Genomic DNA, 18905 nt, shown 5'->3' on the forward strand with positions numbered 1-18905 from the left:
TTCAACATTATCCAAGAGAAACACACAGCTTGCATTCTGGAATGTTCAGGGACTCAGCATTGAGTGATACAGAATGAAGTGACAATATTTTATGGGGACGGAGAGGATAAAGGATCTGCTCACATATACACCAAACAGATCCCAGATAATTAAAACAAAGACTAAAGTCTTCATTACCCTTATTTTTTTAGTTATTGCTGTAAAACTAGGGAGGAATAAAGTTAAATGCTAAATGTAATCCAGTCAGCTCAACATTGGGAGGATGTCTCTAGTAAGATTTAAGTGACCAACAATGAGGTTTTCTTTGGAGTTGTTATACTTATATAGAATATCTTATAAGTCATGACTTTGTTAGATAATTCTTGCATAGAAACACACCTCTGACAGCCATTGCTGACATTATGAATCAGCAAACTGGGATTATTTGACTGAGTTTTTGAACAGGAACTTGGTGTTTCTTAAGCCAACCCATTTGATGCATTTTTTTTTTTGTAAAATACAAGTAATTCATTGCTTATACTCTTTTACTGTATAGGTGATGCTTGTTTAACAACCACTTGGTCAGTGACCATTCGGATTTACAACAGCCGAATGAGTGATAGTTATGAACTGTTCTTAAAGTTCTGATCCATGCAGTCCTCCCATGGACACATCATTGCAAACAGGGTGCTCAGCAACTGGCTCAGATTTCTGAATGTTGCAGAGTCCTGTGATCACATGATCATGATTTGTGACCTTCCCTATTGGCTTCACACAAGTAGAGTCAATGGGGAAGCCAGCAGGAACTCACGATCATTTGAAGTTCTTGCCTAATGACTTATATGGTTCTTGACTAATAATGGTCATTGGCAGTGGTGGGATTCAAATAATTTAACAACCAGTTTGTCCAGGGTCAAGTTGGCTGTTGTTGGAGGCATGGCCCATCCCCATCCTCCAGCTCCACAGCACATGCGGGACAAGCCTGCTGCGATGACCAACCTGACCCTGGGCAAACCGGTTGTTAAATTCCCTCCCCCCCTATCAAAGTGGATCCTGGGTGCTGCGCTGCAATGGAGAAATGGCATGAGGGAAGGAGGAAGTGCAGGGAGAAGAAAAAGGGAAAGCAGCTTTCTCCTTCCCTCGTGCTGGTCTCTCCATTGCCTATTTCTCCATTGCAGCGCAGCGCCCAGGATCCACTTTAATAGGTGGGGCAGGGTAATTTAACAACTGGTTCTCATGAACTGGTGTGAACCGGCTGAATCCCACCACTGGTCCTTGTGGCTGTCATAATTGCTACTGCTAAATGACCCAGCAACATGATGTCATACTTTATGACTGCATTTCCTGGAAATAGAAAGTCTGATTCCAATAATTGTTGTAAATTGAGGACTACCTGTACATTTAAAACCAATAGCTCGTGAAACAATTCTAAAAATGTTTAGCATTATCTCTAGAAAGTCATCTGTGATATCACACATCAACTAATATGAGACAGTAAGGACGTACCTAACCTACTAATAGTTTAATTATCCTACTGGTTAATGCCATTGGTTTAAATAGAAGAAGTAGGAGAAAAGCCCCTCCCCTCCAGAGCATAGCTGGCTTTATCTTGTTCTCCTTAACCTTTTTATGTAGGTGGTCTCCACACCAGGAGACGAACCTGATTGGGCGGGAGACTGGAGCCCCGGAAGGAAAACGGGCGTCTCCTACCTGAAATGGGAGGGTTGGCAGGTACAGCATGTGCTCTTATGTGAGTCTATGGGAGCATCTAGTTTTCTTCTCCCTCACAGCGTTGGAAGTCTCCAGTTCTGAAAGTACCAGTCTGGTCTTAGTGTGTGGCTTTCTCCATAACAGTGATGTGAAAATGTAAAGCATGAGACGCATGTCCTTTCAACTCATGCATGCGTGCCCAGGTGGTGTATCATTCTCCACAGGTACTGTCACAAAGGTGTTTCTTATGGGGAGATCTTCTGTTTGGCCTTATTGTTTTTAAATTCTCCTCCTTCTCCTTCTCTTCTTAAACAAAACAAAACAAAACAAAACAAAACAGAATTCACTGAAAAATTCAACCAGGCGGAAGAAAAGAACCTCTTTTAAAAGGAAAGTCAGTAAAAGAGGAAATGAGGTAAGTCTTTCAAACAATTTATTATGATTATTAATTAGGGGACAAATAATCATAACAAAAACAGCTGATCCAACCTGATCCCTTTCAGTTCTATTAGACATATCCCATTGTATTCTAGAAGCATGTTATGCTAAATATAATGTGTTTGGTGATTAATGATGGATTAATGATTATTAATTAGGGGAAATATACTCATAACACAACAGCTGATCCAATCTGACCCCTTTCAGTTATATTAGCTGACATATCCCATTATATTCTAGAAGCATGTTATACATATGGTAAATATAGCATGTTATACATATGGTAAATATAGCATGTATTTAGAGAATAGTAATTCTTTCTCCTCTCTTCCCCAAGTCCCATCCCAAACTCAATTCATATTTCCTGCTTGGTTGAAAATTCATATCCACAGAAAGTCTGTGGAGACTTCTGTCTCTACAGTTCAGGACATTTGAATTGAATTTTACAAGGATGTAGGATGGAGTTAACTATCCCTCATCAAACTGTAGTGTGGAATCACATTCTGAATCTTTATATGACTTACTCTTTTCTTAATAAGAAGCAGTTTGGGTATTTTATGGCTGGTAGTTCTAATGTGCTCACTGCAACTTTCTGCCGATGCTTTGCTTTTCTTTGTCTAGGAGAACAAAGGGCGACCTTTTGTGATTAAGCCGATCTCTTCCCCTCTCATGAAACCCTTGCTTGTATTTGTGAATCCAAAAAGTGGAGGGAATCAGGTAAATATGGGGCATCAATAGTGGTGGGATTCACTTACCTTCGCTACCCGTTTGCAAATGCCTGCGCATGTGCATGGCCTTCTGCGGATGTGCAGTACTTGCGGATTACGTCTGGGTGGGTGGGCGGAGCCTCCTGCAGTCGCTGCTACTGGTTCATACAATCCAGAGAGAACCGGCTGAATCCCACCACTGGGCATCAAACACAGAATGCACTTGTACCAAGAAAGGAATGTAGAATGTATGTCAGAAAAAAGATGTCTCAAACTTGATGAAAGAGTTAAGGGCTGGAAGTAGGTTCTAAAATAAGATAGAAGAGAATATTACAGCTCAGGGTTGAACTGGGGGGTCCTTGATCTTCTCTGAACTTGGTGGTTTTCTTGCGGACGTTTCACTACCAAACTAGGTAACATCACCAGTGCATCTAAAGTAACAGTTCTCTTAATGTGAAGCTAGTGAAATACTCTTATCGTGGCTGAGATACAAGTTAATTGATTTCTTTTTTGCCCTTTACAGGGTACTAAAGTGCTCCAGATGTTTATGTGGTACTTGAATCCTCGTCAGGTTTTTGACTTGTCTCAGGAAGGACCAAGAGATGCGTAAGTTCTGGAATGTTTCATTTCACCTCCCCCTTCATTCTTTATTTTCATGTGAGGCAACTCAAGACACATTGGCGGCAAACATTACTATCTCTAATAATTAAAAACGTAAACTGGCGTCTGGCCATGATGGCTGGAAGTAATGGGAATTCCGGCTCCAACAAAGGCAGACAGAATTAACTTGAGAAAGATAATTTGAAAGCAACTAACCCCTTGAACTGCTCTGTTATGACAATTAATACCTCCTTGTGCTTATTATTATCCTCTTCAGTGGGCACCAGGCAATTTTGAACAGCTAAGAGACACACTTAAAAAGAAATGGGGAGGGGGTGTTCTTAGTGAAAGACTGCATTGGACATAAAAATTACATGAGTATGTCATGGAAATGATTGATACGGGCAATTCCAGTAGTGATATGAAAGTAGTTTGAATTTTTAAGGGGAAAATTTAAGGTGTCTCAGTGAATGCGTTAATTTTACAAATGGTACTGAGAATGACTATTGTGTATCCATAGAGGACAGCAAGCAATGAAACACGCATTGATGCATTATGAAAAACTGCAAACTTACCTACTTTCCTTCCCTTTTAAAAATAATTTAAGGCAGCCAACATACCCAACACACCTTCCTATATGAAGTGAATTGGACTGAGAAAGAGTGACTGGCCGAAAATCACCCAACTGCCCTTCATGGCTAAGACAGGACTTAAACTCACAATTTCTAGTCGGGTACCTTAACCACTAAACCAAACTGGCTCACATATTAATGTGCGACTGGATATGAAGCCACAATACCCTTAAGCAAATGGAGGGAGTAGAAGGGGATTTTAATTTCTTCGTCTTTATTTATTTTTTATTTTTATTTATTTTTCACATTTATATACCGCCCTATCTCCCTAGGGACTCAGGGCGGTTCACAGGCAAATAAAATACATATAAATACAAACTAAAATAACAAGTAAAAAACTTATTCCATAGCCAAATTGTTAAAACCATATAAATAATAAAACCCATTTAAAACCAATAAATTTAAAATCTAATCCAGTCCCGCGCAGATGAATAAGTGTGTTTTAAGCTCGCGACGGAAGGTTCGGAGGTCCGGAAGTTGACGAAGTCCTGGAGGGAGTTCGTTCCAGAGGGTGGGAGCCCCCACAGGGAAGGCCCTCCCCTGGGTGTCGCCAGACGGCACTACCTAGCTGACGGCACCCTGAGGAGTCCCTCTGTGAGAGCGCACGGTCGGTGAGAGGTATTCGGTAGCAGTAGGCGGTCCCGTAAATAACCCGGCCCTATGCCATGGAGCGCTTTAAAGATTGTCACCAAAACCACCAAAGTCTTGACTTACAAATTCAAAATAATGACTTATGCCCTTTTTTTCAAGCTTTAGTTTTCAGTTCAAAGAAAATCTCCAATAGCATTTGCAATAGAATTGGGAACGACTAGCACTTACCTATATACATGAATGTTCTATATAAGAGTGTGTATGTCTAATATATAGAATTATCTTTTGAGAGCGGGCACCACAATTTCATTTTTAATGTGTGCCAGTGTGTACACAGAAAAAGTGACAACAAAGCTTCTCTTCTCTTCTCTTCTCTTCTCTTCTCTTCTCTTCTCTTCTCTTCTCTTCTCTTCTCTTCTCTCCTCTCCTCTCCTCTCCTCTCCTCTCCTCTCCTCTCCTCTCCTCTCCTCTCCTCTCCTCACATTACATTTATCTTATCTTATCTTATCTTATCTTATCTTATCTTATCTTATCTTATCATTTGAATTGAATTTTACAAGGATGTAGGATGGAGTTAACTATCCCTCATCAAACTGTGTGGTGTGGAATCACATTCTGAATCTTTATATGACTTACTCTTTTCTTAATAAGAAGCAGTTTGGGTATTTTATGGCTGGTAGTTCTAATGTGCTCACTGCAACGTTCTGCCGATGTTTTACTTTTCTTTCTCTAGGAGAACAAAGGGCGACCTTTTGTGATTAAGCCGATCTCTTCCCCTCTCATGAAACCCTTGCTTGTATTTGTGAATCCAAAAAGTGGAGGGAATCAGGTAAATATGGGGCATCAATAGTGGTGGGATTCACTTACCTTCGCTACCCGTTTGCAAATGCCTGCGCATGTGCATGGCCTTCTGCGGATGTGCAGTACTTGCGGATTACGTCTGGGTGGGTGGGCGGAGCCTCCTGCAGTCGCTGCTACTGGTTCATACAATCCAGAGAGAACCGGCTGAATCCCACCACTGGGCATCAAACACAGAATGCACTTGTACCAAGAAAGGAATGTAGAATGTATGTCAGAAAAAAGATGTCTCAAACTTGATGAAAGAGTTAAGGGCTGGAAGTAATGGGAATTCCGGCCCAACAAAGGCAGACAGAATTAACTTGAGAAAGATAATTTGAAAGCAACTAACCCCTTGAACTGCTCTGTTATGACAATTAATACCTCCTTGTGCTTATTATTATCCTCTTCAGTGGGCACCAGGCAATTTTGAACAGCTAAGAGACACACTTAAAAAGAAATGGGGAGGGGGTGTTCTTAGTGAAAGACTGCATTGGACATAAAAATTACATGAGTATGTCATGGAAATGATTGATACGGGCAATTCCAGTAGTGATATGAAAGTAGTTTGAATTTTTAAGGGGAAAATTTAAGGTGTCTCAGTGAATGCGTTAATTTTACAAATGGTACTGAGAATGACTATTGTGTATCCATAGAGGACAGCAAGCAATGAAACACGCATTGATGCATTATGAAAAACTGCAAACTTACCTACTTTCCTTCCCTTTTAAAAATAATTTAAGGCAGCCAACATACCCAACACACCTTCCTATATGAAGTGAATTGGACTGAGAAAGAGTGACTGGCCGAAAATCACCCAACTGCCCTTCATGGCTAAGACAGGACTTAAACTCACAATTTCTAGTCGGGTACCTTAACCACTAAACCAAACTGGCTCACATATTAATGTGCGACTGGATATGAAGCCACAATACCCTTAAGCAAATGGAGGGAGTAGAAGGGGATTTTAATTTCTTCGTCTTTATTTATTTTATTTTATTTATTTTATTTTATTTATTTTATTTTATTTTATTTTATTTTATTTTTATTTTTATTTTTATTATTTTATTTTATTTTATTTATTTATTTTATTTTATTTATTTTATTTTATATTTATATTATTTTATTTATTTTATTTTATTTATTTTATTTTATTTATTTTATTTTATTTATTTTATTTTATTTATTTTATTTTATTTATTTTATTTTATTTATTTTATTTTATTTATTTATTTTATTTTATTTATTTTCATGTGAGGCAACTCAAGACACATTGGCGGCAAACATTACTATCTCTAATAATTAAAAACGTAAACTGGCGTCTGGCCATGATGGCTGGAAGTAATGGGAATTCCGGCTCCAACAAAGGCAGACAGAATTAACTTGAGAAAGATAATTTGAAAGCAACTAACCCCTTGAACTGCTCTGTTATGACAATTAATACCTCCTTGTGCTTATTATTATCCTCTTCAGTGGGCACCAGGCAATTTTGAACAGCTAAGAGACACACTTAAAAAGAAATGGGGAGGGGGTGTTCTTAGTGAAAGACTGCATTGGACATAAAAATTACATGAGTATGTCATGGAAATGATTGATACGGGCAATTCCAGTAGTGATATGAAAGTAGTTTGAATTTTTAAGGGGAAAATTTAAGGTGTCTCAGTGAATGCGTTAATTTTACAAATGGTACTGAGAATGACTATTGTGTATCCATAGAGGACAGCAAGCAATGAAACACGCATTGATGCATTATGAAAAACTGCAAACTTACCTACTTTCCTTCCCTTTTAAAAATAATTTAAGGCAGCCAACATACCCAACACACCTTCCTATATGAAGTGAATTGGACTGAGAAAGAGTGACTGGCCGAAAATCACCCAACTGCCCTTCATGGCTAAGACAGGACTTAAACTCACAATTTCTAGTCGGGTACCTTAACCACTAAACCAAACTGGCTCACATATTAATGTGCGACTGGATATGAAGCCACAATACCCTTAAGCAAATGGAGGGAGTAGAAGGGGATTTTAATTTCTTCGTCTTTATTTATTTTTTATTTTTATTTATTTTTCACATTTATATACCGCCCTATCTCCCTAGGGACTCAGGGCGGTTCACAGGCACTTAAAAATACATATAAATACAAACTAAAATAACAAGTAAAAAACTTATTCCATAGCCAAATTGTTAAAACCATATAAATAATAAAACCCATTTAAAACCAATAAATTTAAAATCTAATCCAGTCCCGCGCAGATGAATAAGTGTGTTTTAAGCTCGCGACGGAAGGTTCGGAGGTCCGGAAGTTGACGAAGTCCTGGAGGGAGTTCGTTCCAGAGGGTGGGAGCCCCCACAGAGAAGGCCCTCCCCCTGGGTGTCGCCAGACGGCACTACCTAGCTGACGGCACCCTGAGGAGTCCCTCTCTGTGAGAGCGCACGGGTCGGTGAGAGGTATTCGGTAGCAGTAGGCGGTCCCGTAAATAACCCGGCCCTATGCCATGGAGCGCTTTAAAGATTGTCATCAAAACCACCAAAGTCTTGACTTACAAATTCAAAATAATGACTTATGCTCTTTTTTTCAAGCTTTAGTTTTCAGTTCAAAGAAAATCTCCAATAGCATTTGCAATAGAATTGGGAACGACTAGCACTTACCTATATACATGAATGTTCTATATAAGAGTGTGTATGTCTAATATATAGAATTATCTTTTGAGAGCGGGCACCACAATTTCATTTTTAATGTGTGCCAGTGTGTACACAGAAAAAGTGACAACAAAGCTTCTCTTCTCTTCTCTTCTCTTCTCTTCTCTTCTCTTCTCTTCTCTTCTCTTCTCTTCTCTTCTCTTCTCTTCTCTTCTCTTCTCTTCTCTTCTCTTCTCTCCTCTCCTCTCCTCTCCTCTCCTCTCCTCTCCTCACATTACATTTATCTTATCTTATCTTATCTTATCTTATCTTATCTTATCTTATCATATATCATATCATATATTATATTTATCTTTATATCATATATCATATATCTTATCTTATCTTCTCATCTCGTTATGGTCATTTTAATTAGAGTTTTACTCCATTTTCCAAGAGTTGCAATCCCAGATCTGGTCAAGCTTCAATCCTGAGAGATGCTGAGAGTTGAAATCCACACATCTTAAAGTTGCTGAAATTGGGAAATGCTTAGGTGCTTAGATCCCAAAATGCTAAGGAAAGTCAGATCTTGTTAATATTTGGACAGGAGATAATTAGAAAATCTTAGACTGGAAAGTTACAAATAATCTAAAAGAGAGCCCTATTTTGCAATGTTTCTATTGTTACCAAGAAAATTACAGAGATATTTCAGTGCCACACAATACTATTTGAAGGTTTTTAAAATCTTGTTTTAAATATCTACTCTATAAATTCCCGTATAGCATGTTTTTAATGCCACAAGATGGCACTCTTGGATATAGTCTAACACTCATCTGATCTGTCTGTATTCCTGATATTTTCAAAGCAGAACAGTCTTATTTTGTTTCTGTTTTTATTTTTTAAAAATGTTTTTCACTAGTTCTATATGTAAAAAAAGACTTGACATAAGCAAGGGAATTGCTAGCAGATCCCGAGCCAAGTTTCAGAAAACAAGAGAACCAAGGAGAAGCTTGTTGGTCGTTTTTTGTTTTTGTTTTTTTGTTTGTTTAAGCATCCGAGTACAATTTGTTATTTCTGGGGTAACATTCTGCCAGTCAATTTGCATAATTGCTTTAAACCCAGCAACTGTTTTGTGACATAGTGCAAAATGTGTGATTTAGGTTGCTAACTGGTAAAAAGCCTCAAAGCTCATTAAATTCAATACAGGAAGAAAAAAAAAAACACCTGAATTGATTAGCAACTGCTTTCCAGGCTCATTTGCAATTGGTGGCTTTAACTTTTCAAATCTTGAAGATTTTAAAGTTTGGCTAATTACTGGTATATCTGTTTCTGAAAGGCCTTTTTAAAAATGATTTGAATCCAGAGTACTATTCTGAGAAATATTAATCCAAAGCAGGGGTGAAATGCTACCAGTTTGCTCTGGTTCGGATGAACCGGTAGCGGGAGTGGCGTGTGGTTCGGTGAACCGGCAGCAGTGGCAGTGCCCACCTAGCTCGACTCCCTCTTTTTTGTGGCAGCCCCTGAGATATTGGAACACTGCTATCATGTCACCCATAGTCCTTCTTAGACATACCCAATTCCAGCAACCGTTCTTTATATGTTTTAGCCTCCTGTCCGCTAATCATCTTTGTTGCTCTTCTCTGCACTCTTTCTAGAGTCTCCACATCTTTTTTACATCGTGGCGACCAAAACTGGATGCAATTCCAAGTGTGGCCTTACCAAGGCATTATAAAGTGGTATTAACACTTCACACGATCTTGATTCTCTCCCTCTGGTTATTCAGCTTAAACCTGGGTTGGCTTTTTTGGCAGCTGCTGCACTCTGCTGGCTCATATTTAAATGGTTGTCCACTAGGATTCCAAGATCCATCTCAAAGTTATTACTATTGAGCGAGGTACCACATATACTGTACATGACCCTCTAACTTCTGTACAATATGTATTTTTCTTCCTCACCATATCTGATTTTAGTAAAGGGATTGGCTTTAGAAAGGAGTCTGACTTTGCCAGAGTGAAGCAATTGGAATGGCAACTGCTGTAATTCTGTTTCTTGAGTGAGTCCACTTTTATTTATGCTCCTGATAATAAATGCTTGACTAGGGAGCCTTGATCACACAGAGGGACGTTTAAAATCTGTCTTCATGATTAAAAAAAAACAAACACGTTTACTCTCTGTTTTCTTCCACTAGGCTTGAATTGTACAGAAAAATGCCAAATCTGCGAATCCTGGCTTGTGGTGGCGATGGAACGGTAAGGCCAATTCCTTTTCATTAGCTTTCCTTTTTAACAGTAGGAGGTACTACCAATGATTGCTGGTGAAATGTTTAAATAGAATAGGCTTTAACTGTTTTAATTGACTTTAATAGTTGAATTTTCTGATTGTTAGCTTGGGTTTTAATTGTGTACATCACTTGGAATCACATGTAAGACAGTGTTAGGGTTCCAAGTAACACCCCCAATGAAATTAAACTCCAAGGCTTGAAGTTTCTCAAAGCTAACTTTTATTAGAGTTGTCATATTGGCACATCTGGGAAAACCCGAATCTGAGAGCTTCTGGGTTTTCCACCCCCAAAAGAAAGTTCAAGACCTTGCCCATCTCCCACATGTCCACCACACATCCAATCAGATACCATCCGGAACAGAAGATACCTCCTCATTCTTCTCAATACAGCTGCAGGGCACAATGGCCTTGACTTTCTAAAAGAATTTTATTGTGACTACATATCTTCTTCCCGCTATACAATCCCCTCTCCCAATTTCCCACAATAGGATTTGTGGCAGGCCTGAAGCCTGAAGGCACAAAGGTAGAAAGATGGCTTCCAGGTCTGACAGGCTGCCCCAACCTGCTCAGAAAAGACGTGTGTCCTGGAAAATAATAATACCGGGGGGGGGGGGGAATGGGGTGGAGGGTTTAATCATATCTCTAAACACCTCTCCCTCCAGGGGGACCCTTTAGCTGAGCTGAGATGAGCATCTATATAAATTCAATCAATCAATCAATCAAATCTTGCAGATTATAATTATCTCTTTCTCTTTATCCTTCTCTCTGTGTCTCCCTCCTTTGCTTCTTCCCTCCACCCCTCCCCCTGTATCTCTCCTTGAGAAATAACATAATGTTGAAGAATGTAATACTTCTAACTAGTCAAAATCACCTATTAAAAGCTTTAAACATATTTTAATGAGGGTTAGTCACTCACTCCATTCATACATGCTTGTCCAATATTTGTCTTGCAGAACAGGCTATTGATTGGGGTTGGGTTTTTTTTTGTGTGTGTGTGAATGGAACAATTTAAATTTTTGTTTTTTGGTTTTTATCTCTGCCTTGTTCTATTCACACAAGCAAATTAAGTTTCAATAGTCAACTGTTCCTCACAATAGCATGAGAACACTGAAGTCAAAATCAAAGAATGCTATCACTATTATGTGCTCGTACAATCCTATTGTCTGGTTTTATTCTTCCTTTTTTTCAAAGATGGCTTTCTAAAATGTATTTATGGAGGACTGGGCTCATCTGTTTAATGGGTTTGGAGCTCATCTATGCCATGGGACTGGCCTGGATGTATTACTTTCAATATCTTTTCCCCTGCATTTCACATTTTGAGCAAATGGGGGCAGTGCCGTCTCATCAGTATGACCAATGCCTGATTTATCTTTCTTGAGATTATATTTGAAGGAAATTAATGTTGTGTTGTTGCAAAAGCCATTACATTTAGAAATGAAAATCTTGTTCAAATGGATCTAGTGAATATTCAGTAAGACTACTTATTATTTTGCATTATTGAAAGGAAATAGAAAGGAGATTTTTCTCGTGTCCCTGTTCAGATATTAACCTTTTTTTTCTGATGATAAATGAGACATTGTCAGTTCAAATTTTTCCTAGCCTCAGATTTTTCCATCAAGCTTCAAAACTAATCAGATTATATCCTATCCCAAATCTAAAATTTCATCCTGAGGAATTAAGTCTCTGTGAATTATTTTATTATGACTTCGAGCATAAGTAACAATGTCATTTCCTAAAATGTTAAAAGCAACACTCAGCCATATTTAGAACTCCCAAAGTTTATTTATATATATATAAATAACAGGCTTTTGTTTTTGTTTTTATATATCCAAAAACCTGACTCTAAGGCTTGGAGCTGTTCCACATAATTTGCAATGGAGGGCATCTCACTGATTGTTCTTATAGCAATTCTCTTAAATATTCTTCCTTAACCAATATGAATTGGTGGTTGGGAGGGGAATGGGGCAGTGGTAAAATCGAAATATTTTTTACTACTGGGTCTGTGGGCATGGCTTGGTGGGCGTGGTATTCCTTGATGGGCATAGCTTGGTGGGTGTGGCAGGAGAAGGATACTGCAAAATCTCCATTTGCACCCCACTCCAGGGGAAGGATACTGCAAAATCTCCATCCCCATCCTACTCCTGAGGGAAGGATATTGCAAAATCTCCATTCCCACCCCTCTCTGGGGCCAGCCAGAGGTGGTACTTGCTGGTTCTCCGAACCTACTCAAAATTTCTGCTACCAGTTCTCCGAACTACTCAAAATTTCCACTACCGGTTCTCCATAACCTATCAGAATCTGCTGGATTTCACCCCTGGAATGGGGGAAAGATAAATATGCTGTTAGTGACATCTAGATCGACATTTAGAGCCCTGGTGGTATAGTAGTTAAACAGCATATTCTCCCCACAGCTTGGAGTTTGATTCTGATGGGGCTCAAGGTTGACTTAGCCTTCCATCCTTCCAAGGTCGGTAAAATGAGGACTCAGATTGTTGGGGACAATGTGCAAATAATGCTTACATTGTAAACTGCCCAGAGAGTGCTGCAAAGCACTACAGGGTGCTATATACTGTAAGCGCTAATGCTATTGCTATCTATATGCTTTTCTCTTGGATAGGATGAAAGCGGAATGCCTTACATTGTTCAGTTATACAGTATATCGTATCATTCACAGAGAAAACAGGCTATAGCTGGTGTAATATAGTTCATTCTTTGTCCGCTGATCATTCATATTTTTGCAGTGCAGATATGGTAGCCCCACACTGTATCTGTAATTTCCTCATTCATTTTCATGAGTGTTCATGTTCAGAGTCTTCCTCATCGATCTCTTCCATTGGCAGGAATGAACAGCACCGCCTAGAATTGTAACCATAAATTCTGGTTAGACCCGTCTCTTGGTATGGTCTAGAAATTTACTTCCAATTCTGTAACTGTTGATGCTTAGGTTGGCTGGATCCTCTCCATTCTGGATGAATTACAGTTGAATCCCCAACCTCCTGTGGCTGTACTTCCACTCGGCACTGGGAATGATCTTGCTCGCACTCTCAACTGGGGAGGGGTAAGTCTGAATGCAGGTCTGACTGGTTGTCATTTTACTTTTTGTTGAAAGTGAAGAAGGAGGCCCAACTCTGGAAGGAAATGTATAAAAAAATATTCTTCTAATTGGTGCATTATTTTTCATGCATAGAGTAGAAAGTTTCCACTTCCACTTTTCTTCCTTTCTTTTTTCCTGTAAATGAAATAAACACAACCATGGCCCTAGACTTATTATTATTATTCATCCCCAGTGTAATCTAATATTTATAAAGATGCATAATATTTTATGGATTTCTTGTGCCCTGTCTTGTCCATGTACCAATGATGGGAATTATGAAGATTTAATTAGCTGCTGTTGAGTAAATACTGATGAATATCCCATAGGCTAGCCAATGAGTCATTTATTAAGACAAAATATTGATTATTTCCATCTGCCTACTTGTTTGTCCTACTTCAGGGATATACTGATGAACCTGTTGCGAAAATTCTCTGTCATGTAGAAGATGGAGCCATCGTTCAATTAGATCGTTGGAATCTTCAAGTGGAGAGAAACCCTGATTTGCCCCCAAATGAACTTGAAGATGGAACACATAAGGTTAGTGTGAAATCTTCCTCTATAAAGTAGACTAGAATTGGAAGATCAGAGATCATGCGGAGTGGCTACAGAATATTTCTAGACATGGAATCCTACTATTTGTTCATTTTTGAAAAGCCTCTGTTTATTTGTTCCACTATGTTGGCTATTTATTGTTTTCAGACTTGTCAACAATTAGCCAGTAAGCATGAAATAAAACCCACCCCCTAGTTAAAGTGTTAGGAGTCCTATATATCATCGGTGGGTTTCAGCAGGTTCTAACCAGTTCTGGAGAGCCGGTGGCAGAAATTTTGAGTAGTTCGGAGAACCGGTAGTAAAAATTCTGACTGGTCCAGCCCCCATCTATTCTTTGCCTCCCAAGTCCCAGCTGATTGGGAGGAAATGGGGATTTTGCAGTAACCTTCCCCTGGAGTGGGGTGGGAATGGAGATTGTACAGTATCCTTCCCCTGCCATACACACCAAGCCATGTCCACCAAGCCATGCCACACCGACCAAGCCACACCCACAGAACTGGTAGTAAAAACTTTTAAAACCCACCACTGCTATATAGGCAAATCCCTTATACATCGACTAGCAATTCCAATTTATAGTCTACTTATATGAGTATGACTAGACAACATTATTCCAAAATTACACACATTTGTATCTGAAATAACAAAATCAGCTTTGCTTAGTGAATACTAATGTTTGCAATTCTATTTTATTTTTCTATATTGCCTTTTCTACAAAGTTTCTTTTTCTTTTACTTCTGATCTCATCACTGCAGCTCCCCCTCAATGTTTTCAATAATTACTTCAGCCTCGGATTTGATGCCCATGTCACGCTGGAATTCCATGAATCTCGAGGTGAGAGAACTAAAGCTATCTCTCTCAATATGTGCATCTAGAAAAAGGATTAGTTACATTTAACATGTGCCCTAAAGGTGACCGATATGTCTTTAATGCCTATGGAATAGATAGAATTTTGCCAGCTGTGAAGTTACGGTATAGAGTGTAGGAGGAGAAAAGGGGGATGAAAATTGTTTCTATTCTTAAGAAAATAATGGAAGAGTTAAGGAAAAGGTGAGAAATGTTAGTTTCTCTTCAGTAAGAATATGCATTGTATTTATGGTTAGTTTCTGTAAAAGTATCAGCAACAGCTAAAGGATTATCATGTGCCAATGCTTTGAATGAATTAAAGATACTGCAATTATTTAGCCAAATGATGAGGAAAATGTTGCCTGATATATTTTTACCTATTGTGAAGGTTTCAACAAACAACACATCCCAAATCATGGTCAGGTTAACAGCCACCACTGTAGAGGTGATTTATTTCCAGTTCAGAAAACGTATCAACATTTAGAATAATATTGTCTAGCTAATTTTGGTTGATTTAAAAAGCAAAACTGGACTAACAGAGACCAGCAGGGAATCTTAGATTAGTGTGAGATATTTCACACCAAATATGTTTTTAGGTAGGTCATCTGAATCAGACTTGGCATGGCATTTGCTGAAAAATTCACTGAAAAATTCTGTATCTTGCCATTAAAGGATGTACTGTATGCATTGATCGTATATGGTTGTTTCAGGAGCAATGTTGATTTCTCAAGTAAAAATGTATCATACAAAAGTAATAATGATAGCAAATTAGACATACTGTACATACCACTCCACAGCGCTTTAGAAAACTCTCTGAGCAATTTACAGAGTCAGCATGTTGCCCCCAACAGTCTGGGTCCTCATTTTACTGACTTGGGAAGGATGGAACGTCGAGTCAACCTCGATCCCGTCAGGACTGAACTCCAAACTGTGGGCAGAGTTTGCTTGCAATACTGCATTCTAACAATCTGCCTTTCTTCATGTAAACAAAATATTCTGTCTTAGAGTACAGTGGTAACCTTCTAGCAATAAAACTCTGAATATGATTACTGTAGATGATAGATGGAATAGCTTTGAGGGCTTGGAGATAGGGTTGCAGGAGGCCGTTGCAACTGAAATGGAGCTTGGGAGCCCATTTTCTCTGCCAGAGCACATGGGCCACAACTGGCGTCCCTGACACAAGTGATGTTAAGCTGGCCATGCCTACCCTGGCCACGCCCACCCCGGCCCCCCAAGGTCAAACACAACCCTGATACGGCCCTCAAAGAAATCAGGTTTGACACCCCTGCATTAGAGTGTGTGCCTGGATGACAGGAGAATACACTGACAATACCTAAAACTGTTTAGAATCTGGATGATTTATTCTTATCAATTTGGAACATCAAATCTTATTTGTCCTTGTTTTCATACTATCATCAAGCCCAATTCAAAAAGTTTCTTCCCCTCCCCACCTCATTTCTCTTGACATGCCAGATTAAATAAAGGTTTGACTGCTTGATGGAAAGAGCGAATTCATGGGTTGTTTTTTTCCCACGTTACAAAGGCAGCAAGCAGTCCGATTCATAATGAAGGCTCATGCAAAGGCAAAGAAATGTTAGGGTTGACAGTAGCACTTTTATTCGGTATGAACATGTGCTGGAATACTTGCCAAATATGCTTGCAGCTAAATATTTTGACTGATGATTTCTGCGTTAGAAGGTTTATTTAATAATGAAGCCATAACACTTAATAAAGAATAAATGAATGTTATTCCAGAGATGTCAGTGTAATACATCCATATGCATTTCAATAAACAGAAGAGAGAGAAAAACTATGGCAAGACAAGCTGTATATTTTAAACAAGAATTTGGTCAGATCACACTTATATTTTCTCTTAATGCTGTTCTCTTCTACACACATCTCTGCTTTAACATAATATGGAAAAATTAGATTATTTTTTAAAAATATTTTGCTATGTTCTTACTGCATATTACGTTTAGTTGATGGGGTGTCAGTCAGTGTCCCCCCCACAACTTCTGATCTCCTTCCTTCTGCCATTTCTTAGCTCTTACATGAACTTAACTGTTAGTTCTTCTTTGTTAAAATCCTACCTGTACCAAGCTGTTTTTCTACTGCTGCCATTAGCAGAAAACTGGGTATTCCAAAGGATTGGGAGAGCTCTCCTTGTGTCCCTTAGCTGTCAGTTAAGGCAAACTCATAGCTAATTTGGCCATAAGATAAAATATCTTCTATATAAATCAGGGGAAGGGGTGCTTTGGTTTACATGAACATCAGGGTTTCTCTCTCCAAATACTTTGCTCCAAAGGGTAGGTGAAAAATATGAAGCAAACCAGCAATTCTCAACTAGACAGAACTGTTATATAATATCAGCATATATTAGGTGCTTTCCATGGCGGTCAGAGGAACAGCCAAGTATCCAATGGCTCAGAAAGGCAGGCATAGAACATAGTTTAATACATACAGTAGTGGCCAAAATTGTGGAAACCTTATGGGAACAGTGTATTTTTGAGGTTTGATGGCTAATAAACACCACTTTTTTTTTTTTTGAGTTTCAAGGTAATCATATTCCACTGCTGGAATGGCCTGGGAATAGCCCAATTTAATCCAATTGAAAATCTATGAAGCCGACTAAAGAAACTTGTTAGTCAGAAGTGACCCAGCAATAAAACCCAGTTAATAGAAGCAATCATTCAATCTTGGTTTCACATTATAACAGCTGCAGAACTAGAAGACTTGGTTCACTCCATGGGAAGACTTTGTAAGGCCGTAATTCATGCTAAAGGTTACCCAACTAAGTATTAACTGACACGGTGAAAATTTTTGTATATTTTGTTTTTTCTATGTGTTTCATTTTTCTTCTTTATACTGTAACTGATAATCTAATAGCAAATCTTTCATAAAAGTTATTGCATTACATCCTTGATTAAATTATCTTTCCATTGATATATAATTTTATGGTACTACTGCAAAAAAAAAAAGTGATGTCATTAGCTAATTTTAGAAAATACACTTTTCCCAAAAGGTTTCCACAATTTTGGCCACAACTGTATACTTAACTTCTGTTAAGGTAGCCCTTGACTGATGGCCACAATTGAACCCGAAATATCTGTTGCTAAGTGAGTTGTTAAGTGAATTTTGCTCCATTTTATGACCTTTCTTGCCAGTTGACTCAGCCTTCTATCCTTCTGAGGTGTTGGACAGATATGTAAAGCATATATAAAGCAGCATATAAGTCTATGTGCTATTGCTATTGTTAACAAGGTTGTTAAATGAACCTGGCTTTCTCACTGACTTTGCTTGTTAGAACGTTGCAAAAAGTTAGGATTAGAGTTAGGGTTAGGGTCATGACCTTATGACACTGTAACCATCATAAATATGAACCAGTAGCCAAGCATCTGAATTTTGATAAAGTGACTATAGGGATGCTTGTCACAAATATGATAAACATTGATATGTCATTTTTTTCAGTGCCATTCGAATGGTCACTAAATGTACTGTTGTAAGTCAAGGATTGCCTGTAGGCGACATTTCTGTGTGTATGTAGCTTCACCCTTGTCTGCAATAAAGAGACTAATCTTGCCAAGCTGTGTCTGAAAGCTTTGTGTGGAGTTTGAATTTAAGTCCCAAAGGTGTTTTTTTTTTTAAAGAGACAACTGAATTTTCTTGTTTTTGTTTGAAGATGTTTCGCTTCTCATCCAAGAAGCTTCTTCATCTCTGACTGGATGGTGGAGAGCTGAAGAAGCTTTTTGGATGAAAAGCAAACGACTTCCAGAAAAGAAAAAAAAAACCAAGAAAGTTCAGTTGCCTCTTGACAAAGCACCTTTGGGACAACCATGACCTGGATGACTTGAGAATCTCCATAGACACTTGAATTTAAGTGTCTGAAGAAGTGAGATTTATGGCCATGCCTGATGTGTGAAGCCTGAAAGCAAGTAAAAACAGGATAGTTAATAAATAAAATCCATTTGATTTCTATTTAGCTAAAATTAAACAAAATTAATATGATTGCTTTTTAATAAT

At 38.5% G+C, this 18905-nt stretch overlaps 1 protein-coding gene across 1 annotated transcript in view; it reads left to right on the forward strand.

Moving 5' to 3' along the window:
- The window catches only part of DGKI (diacylglycerol kinase iota), a 265587-nt gene that overhangs the window by 97474 nt on the left and 149208 nt on the right, over window positions 1-18905 (forward strand). The window contains exons 9-15 of the mRNA XM_058190874.1: window positions 2030-2104; window positions 2749-2844; window positions 3358-3440; window positions 10305-10365; window positions 13341-13454; window positions 13890-14027; window positions 14795-14873. Coding sequence (XP_058046857.1) covers window positions 2030-2104; window positions 2749-2844; window positions 3358-3440; window positions 10305-10365; window positions 13341-13454; window positions 13890-14027; window positions 14795-14873 — 646 coding nt within the window. The remainder of the gene's footprint in view (window positions 1-2029; window positions 2105-2748; window positions 2845-3357; window positions 3441-10304; window positions 10366-13340; window positions 13455-13889; window positions 14028-14794; window positions 14874-18905) is intronic.

Source organism: Ahaetulla prasina, chromosome 7 (assembly GCF_028640845.1).
Source record: "Ahaetulla prasina isolate Xishuangbanna chromosome 7, ASM2864084v1, whole genome shotgun sequence".
Taxonomy (NCBI): domain Eukaryota; kingdom Metazoa; phylum Chordata; class Lepidosauria; order Squamata; family Colubridae; genus Ahaetulla; species Ahaetulla prasina.